Genomic DNA, 14,742 nt, shown 5'->3' on the forward strand with positions numbered 1-14,742 from the left:
AGAAAGAAGGGGGGGAAAAAATCCCCTTGTTCTCTAAAAAGCAAAGGGATTCATGCTGTCCAATGGTGAGGGTGCAGAGGAAATAGTTCCCAAAGCTTGCTTTCTTTGTTAACAGGCATTGTAAAGATGGCACAGGTCATGTGTTGTGTGCAGCTGTTTAGAGGTGCTTACAGAACTGTTAGAGACTTAGCAAGGCCCATTATTCAAGGCACTAAGGCAGTTTTACTGGATATGGACTACTGCAATTGTATAAGCTCTCCATTGTGTGAGTACTAATTTAGAGTGCTGCCATAAGCCAGCCATACAATCCATGCTTCCCATGAATGAATGAGTCATCTTGATGAAAAGGCTCAAAGCACACAGCTCTGACTTTTAGTCTTAAAGGGACCTGATGTGTTTAGAATGGATCACATTTTAATGAACAAACTCACTGGCAAAATATTTTGGGTTTGAACTGCTAAAATAATCCTTTTCTTTTTGGAGAAAGGTGTTGTACCCAAAGACTTTACGTAGGTTTTCATTTGCCTTACCACATGTTAGACGTATTTCTAGTTACTGATTTGTTATGGGATATTAAAGTGTTACTAATGTGCTTGTATAAACATAACAGGTTTCAAGGCCATTCGGTAAGCCAGCAATTTATGTCCTAAATCATTCCTTTAGGTGCCAAGGAGCCCCATGGTTGTTTTATTCAAAACCATTTGGCCCCAGGAATGCAGCTGTTTTCCATTAATGATGTCCATGCACATACACAAACAACGTGTTGTTGTATAGCACTGCTGTCTTTTTATTTCCTTGCCTGTGAAGAATATGAGAACAGTATTAGGACCTCTAACATAGTTGCAACATTGTTTGGTGAAGTCATTTCCTCTAGAATTCTTACCTGGATGACTTAGATAGAATTTGGGACATCAAAATTGAGGGACCGAAGAGTGCTTCCCAAGTTCATATGCACATCCTGTCCAGCCATCATTTAGACAGACCCTCTAAGAGCCTAAGTTCAAACATGAGATCTGAAGCTTTGGGGGCATCTAAACATACATAGCACATGCTGATGCGATCCGAGAGTTCCCTGTATTTGTCCTTCTGTGCATGCCCTGAAACTGCTCCAGTCCAAATACCTAAATGCTTAGCTCCTGCCTAAGGGCCATCGCTATATCCAGAAGCAAGGCAGAGCAGCATTGGCATCACCTGAAAGGCTCAACCAACAGGCATGGTGCCTGAAGCACAGTATGGGATCATAAAGTATACCTGCTTCCTTTGTAGCATACAGAAGTTAAATAAGTCCTTAATTTTTTAAATTTTTTTTTCCTTTTTTTTTTTTTTTTTTTTCATTCAGTAGCCTGGTGAAAGCTGTCCAAGAAATTGAAAGAACTGGATTAGGGCTTCTGTTTCCTTAATGCAATTCACGCTATGTCTTCCACATCTCAGGAGAGAGAAAGTCTTTCTCCACATCTGCTGAAGCTGGACTTCATGCAAAAAGAGACACACTGCTCATGTGCTAAATACGGCAAAATAGAATTACTGATTTGCATTAGTGAACTTTAAGCCCTTGATTTATAGTTGTACCAAACATCCAGCCCCAGAGACTGTGTTCTGGATTGAAACTGTTCTCTGTCTCAAATTGTGGTTAAAGAGATCTCAGGAGTACTTTATAGCCAGCGGTGTTTCAGTATCGAAAGTACTAGGAATAATTAATTGATCAGAAAATTCCTTTTATTGCTAAAGAGAAATGGTTGTCTGAGAGCAGAACTTAAAAATGAGTCCGGAATGGCCATGGTTTATGTTTAGAATAGAGTAGATGGATAACATCACGGTAGTATTTTTGGAGTTTTTTACAGTGCTCTGTTATATCCTTCTCTCCCAGTCACATCATATCCACCTTTCTCTTTGATACGCAAATGCACAATTAAAAGCATTCAACAGATAGAGATGAATAAGTGAATACAGTGTGCTGCTAGTAATTTATTTTCATTAACTGGGAGTATGTGGAAGCACCCCAAAGAGCAAAGAGATGCTGGAAAGTTGTAATAGATAAGAATCTACTGACTGCTTTTATGTAAGACAATAGATCTTGTGAATATTCTGCTTCCTCTCCAGGCAGTGAGCTAGTATGGTTAACCAAAATTGTTGAGTAATTGTTCTGTGGTTGAGAACAAAATGCTGAATTAAACTGTTCCCAGCACAATAATTGTGTGATTACAGCATTTATGTTGCTGGCCAAAAGAACAGTCATTAGGTTTGGAAGACTTACCAAAACCACAGGCACAGAAAAAAAAATGCAAATCACATGTAAATTGTCCTCTAATACCTATAGTGGTTTAAAAATTGAACTAGGAGTATAGTATGTGTATATTTAAAGGCAGTCAAGACAGAAAAAAATATTGTACATTCAAGAACTACTTCAGACTAGGAAGAAAATAGCCAATGACTATTCATTTTCATTATGTTGTACTTTTCCCCCTCTTGTGAGATCCTGTACTTCATATATTATGTGTGTATTCTGCTTTGTGAATGCTATTATATTTTTCCCCACTGCATAGCAATCAGATATTGTCTGGGAGTTGTAAGGTAGGGAAGACTCCCACACCTAACTAAAACCTGGGCCAAGCCAATTCAAAGAGCAATAGACAGGGGAGGCAGTCAGCAAATATTTATCTGATTGCTGTAATCCACCAGTAAAATTAAAAACTGATTTATGATGATAGGTGCTCTTGTGAGGTAGACAATTTTCTTCTCCATTGCATGGTCCATATCTAGAAGTGACAAAGAAACAATTACATTTAGTCTTTCCTTCTTTTTTCTTTTGTTGTTTTTTCCTCATATTTTTAATAATAAAGGAGGAGGAAGACAAGATCTGAAGGAGACAGCAAACTAAAACAAGACAAATGATTAGAGCAGTCAAAATTTTTGTGCCTGCAATTCAGTGCAATAACAAGCTGCAGGATTTTGATAGCTGGCTACCTGGCTGTACATTGAAATCAGATGATCCGATGTCTAAACTTTATCATTGTATCTACAGTTAATTGTGCTTTAACTGTATCGCTGTCACCAAATTGTAGCACAAAATGAAAGACTGTCTTCAGTTCTATTCAAAAAACATTCCCAAACAAAACATGTAAAAAACATTTTCATATGAGGATTTTGGTAACAAGGGAAAAAAAGCATCAGGACGTTAATGTAAGAGTGGCTACGTACCTATTTAAATAGTCTTTCTTCTGCAACCTGAATCCATTTCACTTTTGAAATCAAACTTTTGATGGTAAAACTAAACTGTATTAAGGAGCAATTCCACTGGCAAAAGGAACAGTCAGAAACAAGTCTGAACAGCTGAAAGATTGAAAAGAGGTCTTTATTGTGCATTTCCCTGGGCAGTAATTAGAGGCTATCCAATACTGGAAATGTGTTTTCCACAGAGGTTTCCACTATCGTTTGGTCTTAGTTTTCCTGGCCATTTGTCCATCATGTTTAAGTGCAGGCGTTTTTAAGATCATGTAGTAAGCAATAAAACTCAGTCTATATTAATAATAAAAATTAAAATAATAATTAAAGAATATTAAAATTGTCTTCAGGAAAGAATTACATTGAAGTGTTGTAGCAACTGGTGCTCTGAAACTGGTGTCACTGGAGACCAGACATGTGCAGAAACATGTATCTGATTTAATAATAATAAATTTGGGAAAAAGAGGGGGCATTCAAAATGTTTAATCAGTGGATTTAATCCTAAGATTTTCTGAGCAGACCCAGTTCTGCCAAAGTCTACACTGCCTAGACCATGAAGAATGCTTCTTTTCCTGTACTATATTAGATTGTATAAGGATTTATTAACTACGTCCCTCAACCTTTCAATTTAAAGAAACCAAGAGAAGGTACAGGCTTTTAATGTGGAATTTGTTGTCTGCGTCCTTTCTGTATATTTTTTCTCTCTTTCTAGATAGCATGGTTTTAAGTGGATGACTTTGATAAGACTTTCATGTTTGTTTATAGCATTGCACTATTCAGCAGCCGAACGGATTTTGAATTTCTGCCCACTACATGATATTAAATAACTCCTGTTTCTTGCCCACCGCCTACACATTAAAATTCTGTGGGTTTTTTTTTTTTAATTAGTGATATTCCACTTGCCAAAGAGATACTGTGTGAAAACCACATCTTGAAACCTTGGGGTTTTGTTTGAAAGAATACCCCTTCCTCTCTATATTGTAATATTACCTTAAATCATATTAAGGAAATTGTCACAAAAAAAACCCCAAACAAAAACAAGAAATAGTTATTGTAAGGCACAATTTTATGATCTCCTTGTCTTCTGTGTCAGCTAATTTGAGTAAGCAAGATTTCTGCGTTAAGGGTTAGAAAAGTAGAATTGTTTCATATTATTGATGAGACTTAAGTATTTTACTGTAATTATGTATAGAATCATTACAAGCAAAGTGATATGAGTGATTCATGAGTGGCAGTGGAAGAGTTGAAATAGAAGGCCAGATTGTGGTGATACTGCAGTGCAAGATCATTAGGGGGGGGGGTATCATTTCAGGAACAGAGGAAGAGTTTAGGGTTTACTTCCCTTTACTGGTTCCTACCATGCCTGCCGTGGTGGGGATGAAGGAAGATCCGTATGAGAGATGGGCTTGCCTTGCAAACCTTTTATTTTCCACTGAAGTACCACAGCGTACCCAGTTACTTTGTATTTCATCCTCTCTTACTTTATGGTCCCTCATTTAATCAAGCAGTGTTTGAACAATGGGCTGAGTACTACTCTTGATTCACAGCTTTTCTCCAGGAGTGCCTTAGGGTTAATAAAATAACAAGTCTCTTAAAGAAGGCAGTCAACTATTAAGTGGTTTAGGCCTTAGATATTGATCTGTTCATGAATTTGGACTTTACCATATCATGTCAAAAATGAGGTCATGGCACTTGTCTTTATCTATATACCATCTTAAATGCAGTGGTTTTAATATTGGAAGTGTTCTCCCTGCTTTTAGAGGTTAAAAAGTTCTTTTTTTAGGACAGTATACAAGAAAAATATTGCTGCAATTTATACATCAAAATAATTATTTACTGGTGTTTGAGTATGTTATGGAAAAATCAACAATGGGTAAAGAGGGAGGTGTAGCAGTTGGCCTTAACACAGATGCCTCTGCATAACTCTGACTATGACCAAAAATACCAGTCAGCTTTGCCTAAGTGTAATGGCATCAGCCTCACTCTTCCCACTCATCTCTTGATCTTTTGGGGAAAATACACTGAAGGTATCTTTCATGAGTAGGTTCACATATCAAAAGCTACATCACTTCAGTCTACATAGGAGTAAGAACGACAGGTAGAATAAATGTGTTTCTTTACCTAAGCTGCATTCTCAACCTGAAAACGATCCTCGGCGGGTTTATAGCCAAGCATTTTATGGTGCTGTTTGGATCCTTTGCATGAAAACATTCACAAAAATAGTGTCGGGTGCCTAAAAGCACCTCAAAAGGCCTGAAGAGGCAGCATGGTAGGGCATTTCTTTTCCCAGCTCACAGAATTCATCTGCCAAAAAGGAGCCAGACTTGCTTCATGTGATGGAGTGTAATGCTGTAATTTGTTTCCTTACCTGAATCTGTTGATTTCCAACATTCACAGAAGTTCTTGAAAAGTCAGTCTTGGATGATTCCTCTTCCTCTTTTCTCTCCCTCCCATGCTAGTGCTGAGTCTTCCTTCCCATTTGTACTTGTTCATATAGTCTACCCATTGACTAATAATACTAAGATTTGCAGAGTCAACATTGTATATGTTTAAAAAACCCCTGTGCTCTTACAGGAGAAGTCCTCTAGATTCTGCACACCTCTTTTGACTATTATACCTGTCACTATTTTTAACAGCCTGAAATAGAAACAGCCCCCATTTAAGACAGAGCTGACAAAAACTATCCTGTTTGCTCTGCTGTGCTTCCTCTGCATTAGTAGTTAATACTGGACCTTCTTTCCAGAGCTCTTTTGACAACAATAAATGATACTCCCGTGCAAAGACTTTTGATCTGGTAAAATGTGAGCATTGGGTATACCAAGGAAATGACTTTGAAAAGAAAGAGAGCTAAGTTTAGCACACATGCACAAAACCCAGCCACTTCAGCCTCTTTAAACAGTGTGGAAAATCATAAGGAAAAAGTATACAGGTGACTTCTGGAAAGCTGGTATGAACAGTGACAAGGGAAGTATACTTATTTTTGTCTCTCATTCTGTATGGCTTGTACAAAAAACCCTGTAGTTCGTTATAATTTTAATAACTGAACCAATATATAATAGATCAGTTAACTGTAAAAAACAGTACACATGTGTGGCTCAAGGAATTATCCTACATGCTGTCTTTTAAAACACATCAAAAAATCTCACACCTGTTTTCTTTTCACTGACAAATGTTTCACTGAATAGCTTACTGCTAGAGTGATGAGTGCTCGTCCAGACATCATTGGGAAAAGCATTAACCAAGCATCTGGGAGCTGCATGCTCCATCAAATGCTGTGAGGTAGTATGTAAGTTCATAGATTTTCCAGTTTGAAGGGAGTGACTTTGCAGATTTGACTCTTCCTACATGACAGTTATATTTAGGAGCAAGCTGTTATTAGCCAGCAAAAATGCAAATAGAGGACAATATACCATTTAAATCAGAAGCATCGACAGCCGCAAGTTTGTGGCAGCTTTCCATTATAGTCTTGGCTTATTCTAGGAAGGGTACTAACATTTAAACAAGGCGCCTACCTAAGTGCTTGTAAGCTATGGCATGAGAAATACAGTATTTGTGTGAATATTAAGTAAGGTGAAATAAGTCAGTTTGGCCCAAACACTGGTCATCATACCTCAAAAGTCAATTCTGTCTCCTCTGCTAACTTTAGCCTCTTCATGAAACAAATTGCTCAGTTGAACAAATAATGGAGCTTTTTCTTCTAGAAAAAGGAAAAGAGCATATTAGTTGAATTTTGCTCTTGAGCTTGGATTAGAAAGGGCTCTTTTGAGAGCACGCTTCAGTCTTCCAGTATAGCAGTTACCTGAATTACAGTAGCTTGCTCTGAAAGTCCTGGTTTTGCCAGAGGACCCCACACACTGGAGTGTTGTATAGTCTGGAGCAGCCATTCCTGCATAAACTCTTAGGCTTTTGACTTAAAACAGCAGCATATTGGAATGAGTTACAGTTTATGTTCAGTTTATGTTCTTTTTATTTCAGTTGGCCTTTTCTTTTTCCTTTAGGCTATTTGTTCATATGCCTTTGTGGCAGAATTACTCTGTAGATGACTTACATGCTAAGTGGCACGAGCATGGATACTTGTTACATGTCATTCCAAATGGGAAAAAGTCATCTTACTACTTTTCCCTCCTCTGTATGTTTTTTCTATACCAAATCAAATATAAAAGAAGTGTTCTGAAATTCTTAATTTTAGTTAAATAAATGAATAAGTAATACTGCTTCTTCCCTTGGCGATATCCAAGATATGTTCCTTAATGCAAAAGGTCCTTTTGGCTTATGTGCTTCAAAGTGCTACTGAAGGTGTTTGTCTCTCACCAGCACATTTTGCTCTGTAGTATGAAGTGGAGGAGGGAAGCCTTTGGAAGGAAGTTATTGACATGAAAACAGCTACTATCTTATTATTTCTCAGTTTAAGGCACTTCTCTGCACTTCAGTTAAAAAGGCTAAGCATGTGTTCATTTAGTATTACTTACAGACTTCATGATGAGATGACTTTGAGATGGATGCCAGTAGTGACACCTGGATTCTTTTGCAGGACTGAGCAAAGACAGCCTGAAAAGCCTTGGTTTTTCAAAATGAAAAATGTTTATGTAATTCTCTGAGATGCATTTCGGTTTTCCTAAAAGTTTATTCCTTGTGTTTTCCATGAGCGAAGTTGCACACATACCAACTATGACTTGTTAAGGAGTATCTCCATGTTCTATCAAACTAATAATGTTTTCTACACTGTCACTCCAAATAGAGCTCTTCTATGCTAGTGGAGTTGTAATGGGGGACGTGGGGAAGTTGGGGTGTCTCCCTAAATAGCCTATTTTATTATTCTTAAAAGATCACCACTATGAGAGCATATTTTTCTATGATCAGTATCACTGTTTGTGAACAACTGTGAGGTGCTATACTGTTGAATGAACTGAGATGTTCAAGCAGGATGAATGTTGGTAAGTACTGGTATGAATTGTGTAAGCCTCTTATGCAGCAAAAGGAGGAATAATATTTAGGGCCCAAATCATCCACTGCAGAAAAATTTTAAGGTAGAGATTAGGAAAAAAACTTCACAAAGTCCTTTGTCAGGATCCCCTGTAGCAGTATGTCTGGCAGAGGACTGAGTTGCTCCTCAGTAGAGAAAGCAAAGCATTAGATCACCAGAGCATGGGATGGAATGGGTGTGTTGGCTGTCTTGTCCGTGTCTTCCTCTCTGCATCTCTGCTCCTTGGCATCCACCTTCTGGTTTTGCTTCTTAAGCACTCACAAAGCACCCCATAAAAAGCCACCTCAAACTCAGTAGGAGAGTGATCATTGCATTACCTGGATAGGCAAGTTGCCCTGCCGTATAGATTTAGGACACACATGTCAATTTAGGGAAGAGAATGAGGAGAACAACGTTTTCTTTTTTTATTTTAAACGTCACTGTAAGGGAAAATAGCAGATTGTAGTTATATGAGGACATATATTTTTATTTTCCTTAAGATAGATGTGGGGGGGTGTTGGGAAGAGAGAGAGAGATGGCCAACACATACGCTAATTAAAGAATCCGGTCCTTCAGCATAGTGTGTACCACCATGAGCCAAGTGTTTCTGGAAGAAGGGAGACTGATGCAATTAAACATGTAATTTTTCAAGGACAGATTTATGTTATTGCATGATAAATGTACATTACATTATTTTATATACAGTAGAAGAGATGCTTAGCTTATAAACAAGTTGCAGGCAAGAAGATATACATACAACAGTTTGAAGTTAACAGAATTATTAATGTGCATCCACTATTCTAGGAATGTAAAATCTGAACTTCTTTGAGGCAGCTGAGAATAACTCAAATGAAAACAGAAATTAGTCACACTTTCTACATGAAGAAGCCACGTATGAGATCAGTTCAGCAAAGACGCTCATACAGCTCTTGAAGGACATCTTCTAAATGGCTCAAGATAAAGTACTGCTTAGAGTTTTCTCAGTTTTTAGAGAAGGGGGTGTTGCTTTTAGCAGCCATTCTTATTCACACTGAGTAATTTGTTACTCTGTCATCAGTCTCACCAAAATGGGTAGAATTGCTTCTGAAGAACTAGAAGTGGGTGGAAGATCAGTATTCGCCTCTCAGTGGAAAGTGTTATATATGGATGTTGGGAAGTGTATTGAAATACTTACCTTGGAGAGAGGAAAACTTCTATAAAAGTTTATGCTAATAAACATGTAATGAGCAACTGCGGAAATGGAACTGATGGAAGTGTATAAAGATAAAATAAATAAAACCAATAGCAGCTGCCATCTTAGGGGTTTAGATTTGTTGAAGGTATGGGTTTATGATACTTGAGAAATATTGTAAGCCTGCTAGACTAAGTAAGAGTCATGTGAGGGGATAAGTTGTAAACTTTTAATTAAAGACTGTGTCAGGATGCATGGGCATAAAGGACCAAAATAAAGTCATGCACGCTCTCTTGATTCGGGCATTTCTTAAGCCTTGAATGCCTAACTTTGCAACGTTAATGTTTCCTTAAACTATTTTGTCTTTGTAGCTATTTATGTAGGGACCCAAAGCTCACGTGACATTTTACAGAAAAAGAGAACTGTAGTTGTCAAGTGTTTGCAATTTAAATTTATATAAGTCACAGCAGGAGCTAGTAACAAACAGTAGGGGTAACTGTTAAAAACATACTACTTAGTGCTTAGGTAGCTGTGGTAACCACAGTATGTTCCTAGAAGTAGGTAGGGGACCAGAATTTAGGCGGAAATTCTACAATTATAATAAAGCTAGGAATGCTGGGAATCTTAGCTGTGACTACACTGAATGCACATCTTTGTGTGGTTGGATTTGTTATGGTCAAGTCATAAAGGACATGCTCAGATTTGTAAAGATGCTATCCCAGCAGGAGCTTGAATTGGTTCCAAGTTTACTAACAAATTTCTTTTGATAAGGATAAGTCACTTGATGGCAGATTTTCAAAGGCACTGAAACAAGTAAAGATACAGTGAGGCACTTCCCAAAACTGAAAATCTCTACGTGCAAGTCTGGATGCTTCAGTTTCCCACTTAGACAGTAGATATACTATTAGTTGTTTCTCATGTGATCATATTTTTTTTTTCATTGATAAGTTCTTTAAGGCTGATCTCCTTTTTGGATTTTCAGTGGCAAGTATGAAGGGTCCCTGATTTTGGTTTGGGCTCTACGTTAAACTTGGTTGCAATTTCTTCTGCTCCTAAAATACTTTGCCATTCCAGAAGATGACGTACTGTCCTCATTATGAAATAGAGAACTTCTGGTTTCTTGGACTGTTTGAACTCTCATGTATCTGCTTCTTTAAGGGGAGTTATTTCTCATAAACTAAATGTCAAGTGGTATGGTTTATGTCTTTCATTGCAGCATGGGCTTCCATCTTGCCCCAAATTACTTGTCAGAGATAGGTGAATGGAAGTATGAATGCCTTGACTAGTGAATTGATTTTATAGAATACTATGGCTCTCATGACGTTTGGTTCATTTCTTTGTTATTTTATGCATGTTGTATGCCTTTTCTGTGCATACCATGCCTCTACAGTTTGTCATGCAGTGCAAGAGTATTTCTGGTTAATCTGGTATGTGGTGATGGCATTCAAATTAAAGGAAAGAACTGAGAACTGTGTGATCAGTTGACATGGTGGCAATAGTATGTGTAGTGAAAAAAGGCCCTTGGAAGATTGTATGTGTATCATCCAGACTAACGTCATAAAGTAGGTAAGAAGGTACAAGGTGAAATTGTAGCCCATTAAATCCATTGGGAATTTTGTGAGGATTTAACCTACAATCTTCACCTTTAGGAAATGACAACTAAGAAGAGGTTATCACATAGAGAGACTGGCAAGTGGAGAGTCTTATCAGATATATCTATTTTTAGATAGGTAAAGATGTGTTTCTTTTTATGGACGTATATATGTCCATTAGCAGAACAAATTGAAGGGCCTAAAAAAATAGCTCTGATTTGCAGTCCAGTATGTTCAAATTAGAAACGCAGTGTCAATAAATTACCGTCAAGTAAACGTTGGAAAGTATGTAAACTATATAATAAAAAACATTAGTGAGAGATGTAAGTGATGTAATAATAACCTAAAACAAAAAGAGGAAAATAGCCTTCGTGTAAAACTCAGAAGGAGGGCCTGTATTCTGTGCCACTTGAAACAGTTGTATTGTAGTGTTTCTAAGTAGTAATAATAATAAACATAGCAAAAGTTAAAATGTAGTAGTTAAATGAGCCATAAAAATGAAGAGTCCGTAATTTGTATTGTATTGTGTCAGGTAATCGGATTAAAATAAATGATTGTTTGCACTTATTTGTATTTGGGAGAAAATGAAGTGTAGCTGTTTGAGTCGTGCTACATACATTCCATCCTGGAATGAAAATCACATTGTTTTGACTGCGTTATTTCTGTATCCATGCAAACCATCCTCATCACTATATAGTTCTTACCTCCTTAACACAAGCGGAGTTGTGTCATTTGAAATTAGTGGGTATAAGGCCCCTTGGAGAGATAAAGAGGAGCAGCAATTTGAAAAAATGAAATGCAGCAGTCAGAGTTAAGAAGAAAGGGCATTTTCCTGGTAAATGTTTTCCTAAATGGGAATTTTTCAGTGTGGTGTTTTGCTCGTGTATTTGGCAGTCACTTGGAATCAAGTGCAGACTTGTGCTACATTGTGGGCTTGGCAATGACAATTTGTGTGTGTGTGGTGCTTTAGTTCTATTAGCCCTGGAGGCAGAGTTAACACTTGCAGTGGGACAAGAGTATTTGCAGTCATCAGAGAACTTTGCAGTCAGCTTCAATAACATCACTCCATTTTTTTCCCTTTTTTTTAACATTTTTTTTGGCAGCAAAGCTCTTAGTAGAACCATCTGTCTTTCTATTAGTGTTTTTGAGTCCTGTTTTGAAGCTTCTTTGCTTGGCAAAGTCACTTTCATCCTTGGAAACCATTTAAAAAAAAGTTCTGTGGCTTTTTGCCGAAGAAGAGTACTATGCAAAAATTCCACACGGCTGTTCATTTTTGTTCTAAAAGAATACAGTTACTTTGCCTTAAAAGAAAAAGACAAAACCCCAAACAAAACAAACAAAAAATAAACACATGAAGAAAAGGCAGATATTGGACAGTTCTAGGGTGACAGAGAAGAAATCACATTTTATGTTGGTTTTTTTTTTCTCCAGCAGTCCAGTTAAAAGTACGTATGTCCTCTGTTGAACAGGATCAGAATAGAAAGGAGAATACTGAAGTACCAAAAAATGGTTCAAGTTAGTTCAGTGAGTGGAGCTGCATCTATTCTAGCTTCATTCCCAATCTTAATCTTCCACAGTGGATTATGTCCATCAACAGTGCTCTTGAACTCCATCCTTGCAAATTGTTTGAGGCTGTAAAGATGCAGTCAGCACACCCGCGAGTGTTGACAGGTTCTGGCATAAATTAAGAGGTTACAATCCCAGATTTTGTATCACTCTTCTGCCTTGTAACAGTGTTGGGTGAACTGAGACATCTCCTGGATCTACAGGAGATTAAATTAAAATAAAATTAGGTCAAGGTGCTGTAGTCTGAACTTTGGCAGCAAAGGAGCTGGCACAGGTTCTCTTTTGCTGGTTCTGCTGTGCAGGCAATAATGAAGGGAGTAACACCTTCTTACACCTGTGGCCAAAAAAACTTGTCTATCAATGTCCTAATTCTCCTTGTTTCTTAAGGCTACAGACCAAACTGAATTTTAGTCTGATAATATATCTACCTCTGACGGCTCAGCTTTACAGTGCTGTTAAAAATCTAGATGACCTCTCCTAAAAAATTAGTCAGTCTCCCTTTACTGACTGATCTGGTCAGTACAGTGGGGTTTTTTAGTTAAAACTAGACATTTAGCATTTTAATCTAGCAAACTTTTTGTTTCTCATCTGTGTGAAATGCAAAGATGGTGTCCATTTCTAGCAATTAAAAACTCTGACAGAACTGGGTAAAAGCAATAGTATTAGAGGTTGTGCCATGGCCAACTTCCAGTTTTGATGACTAATTTCTGCGTGTCTTAAGTCCTCTGCAGTATCCACTTACAATATAATATTTTCCATTTCCTGACTTGCGTGGTTGTGTACAGTTGCTGTGCAGAGTTTAACAGCTAACGCTTCAGACGTCGCTGTGTTTTATATATTTGTGAAAAAAGTGTCTCAGCCTTTTTTCTTTCCATCTCAGAGACTTTATCTTTTCACATGTACGAATAAGTGCAGATACATGGGCAGAAAAATAGTACTGACTGTGCTGTACGCTACTTATGCACGTATTTGTACTTCTGTGTGTGTGTATCTTTGGTTTTGGGCTCAGTCAGGGTGAAAAGTATTGTCTGAGACAGAGATATTGTTACACAGTGCAATAAATGAGAAGAGAAACCCACCCTGCAGTCAAGGAGAAGTGAGGCATTATGGATTGTGGGGGGAATAATTAGTTGGAATATAGGTATGCATTAGTGGAATCTTTTGATTTATTTTGGATTAATGTAATTCATATGAAGTGCTTTGGTAAATAAGATGAGGCTAAATAGTTGATCCTACTGGAACACCCCATGATGGAGGAGCATATTCAGACCTGGCCTCTCAGGTCAGAAGTAAGAGAAAGCATGTAAGCAGACATTTTCCCCAGAAAAAATTCCACGTTTGATTTTCCCTCTCCTGTTCAGGGTCAGCTGCCTCCATTAATGATTCCCGTATTCCCTCCAGACCAACGAACGCTAGCAGCAGCTGCACAGCAAGGATTCCTTCTTCCTCCTGGTTTCAGCTACAAAGCGGGATGCAGTAAGTCCTGTAGATTTTTTTAGCCGAAGTGGGTATAGGGCACAATTTCATGCTAATCTGTATAAAAGTATCACCTCTCTTTCCCGATGGACAAAGCCATTAACTTGCACAGATGAGTGTAAGATGGAGGATTAGTTATAATCGTATGAGAAAAGATTGTCAGAGACGAGGTATGTGTTTCAACATAGCAGCAAAACATTTCACACAACAAGTAGATTTATGCACCTTTTTTCTGACAGATCTTTTTGACAAGTGAACGTGCTCATGACCACACATACGTCCATACATCTGAAGAGAAGCTATTTGAAACTTCCCAATAAATTTCAACACTGTTGTAAGAAAATATGTTTTTTTCCTGAAGCAGCCTGCTTACTATTTGTGAACTGAGGGCCTATTCTAGTCTCTTTCTTCACACAGAACTCACATTAATCTCAACGGGGGTTCTGCACAGAGATCAAAGATAGCATATGCCTTTCAGTTTGATGGACTAACACAAACTATGAGTACATTTATGACAGCCTAACACTAAAAAATATAGCATCTACTGTTTTAATCTTTGAAAGAGTTGTATTGTTCTTACACTCCACAGATTTTTTTTGAAATTTTATTTAAGCCTTCTATAGGATTTCATGTTCCTGTCAGCAGGATGATAATAAATACAAGTTAAGGAATAATCAAGGAACTCCATTTCCATGAATAGCCTTAGCGGGAGCATGAATTTCATAGACTTATTTTCATGCATTAGTGCTTGT

At 37.7% G+C, this 14,742-nt stretch overlaps 1 protein-coding gene across 1 annotated transcript in view; it reads left to right on the top strand.

The window, feature by feature from the left end:
- LOC104465916 (transcription factor SOX-5-like) overlaps nucleotides 1–14,742 on the top strand; it is a gene marked incomplete at its 3' end in the record, with an annotated part of 132,682 nt that overhangs the window by 48,155 nt on the left and 69,785 nt on the right. The window contains exon 5 of the mRNA XM_010079153.1: nucleotides 13,876–13,990. Within this exon, the coding sequence (XP_010077455.1) occupies nucleotides 13,876–13,990 (115 nt within the window). The remainder of the gene's footprint in view (nucleotides 1–13,875; nucleotides 13,991–14,742) is intronic.

This window comes from Pterocles gutturalis, unplaced genomic scaffold (assembly GCF_000699245.1).
Source record: "Pterocles gutturalis isolate BGI_N339 unplaced genomic scaffold, ASM69924v1 scaffold33103, whole genome shotgun sequence".
Lineage (NCBI taxonomy): Eukaryota > Metazoa > Chordata > Aves > Pterocliformes > Pteroclidae > Pterocles > Pterocles gutturalis.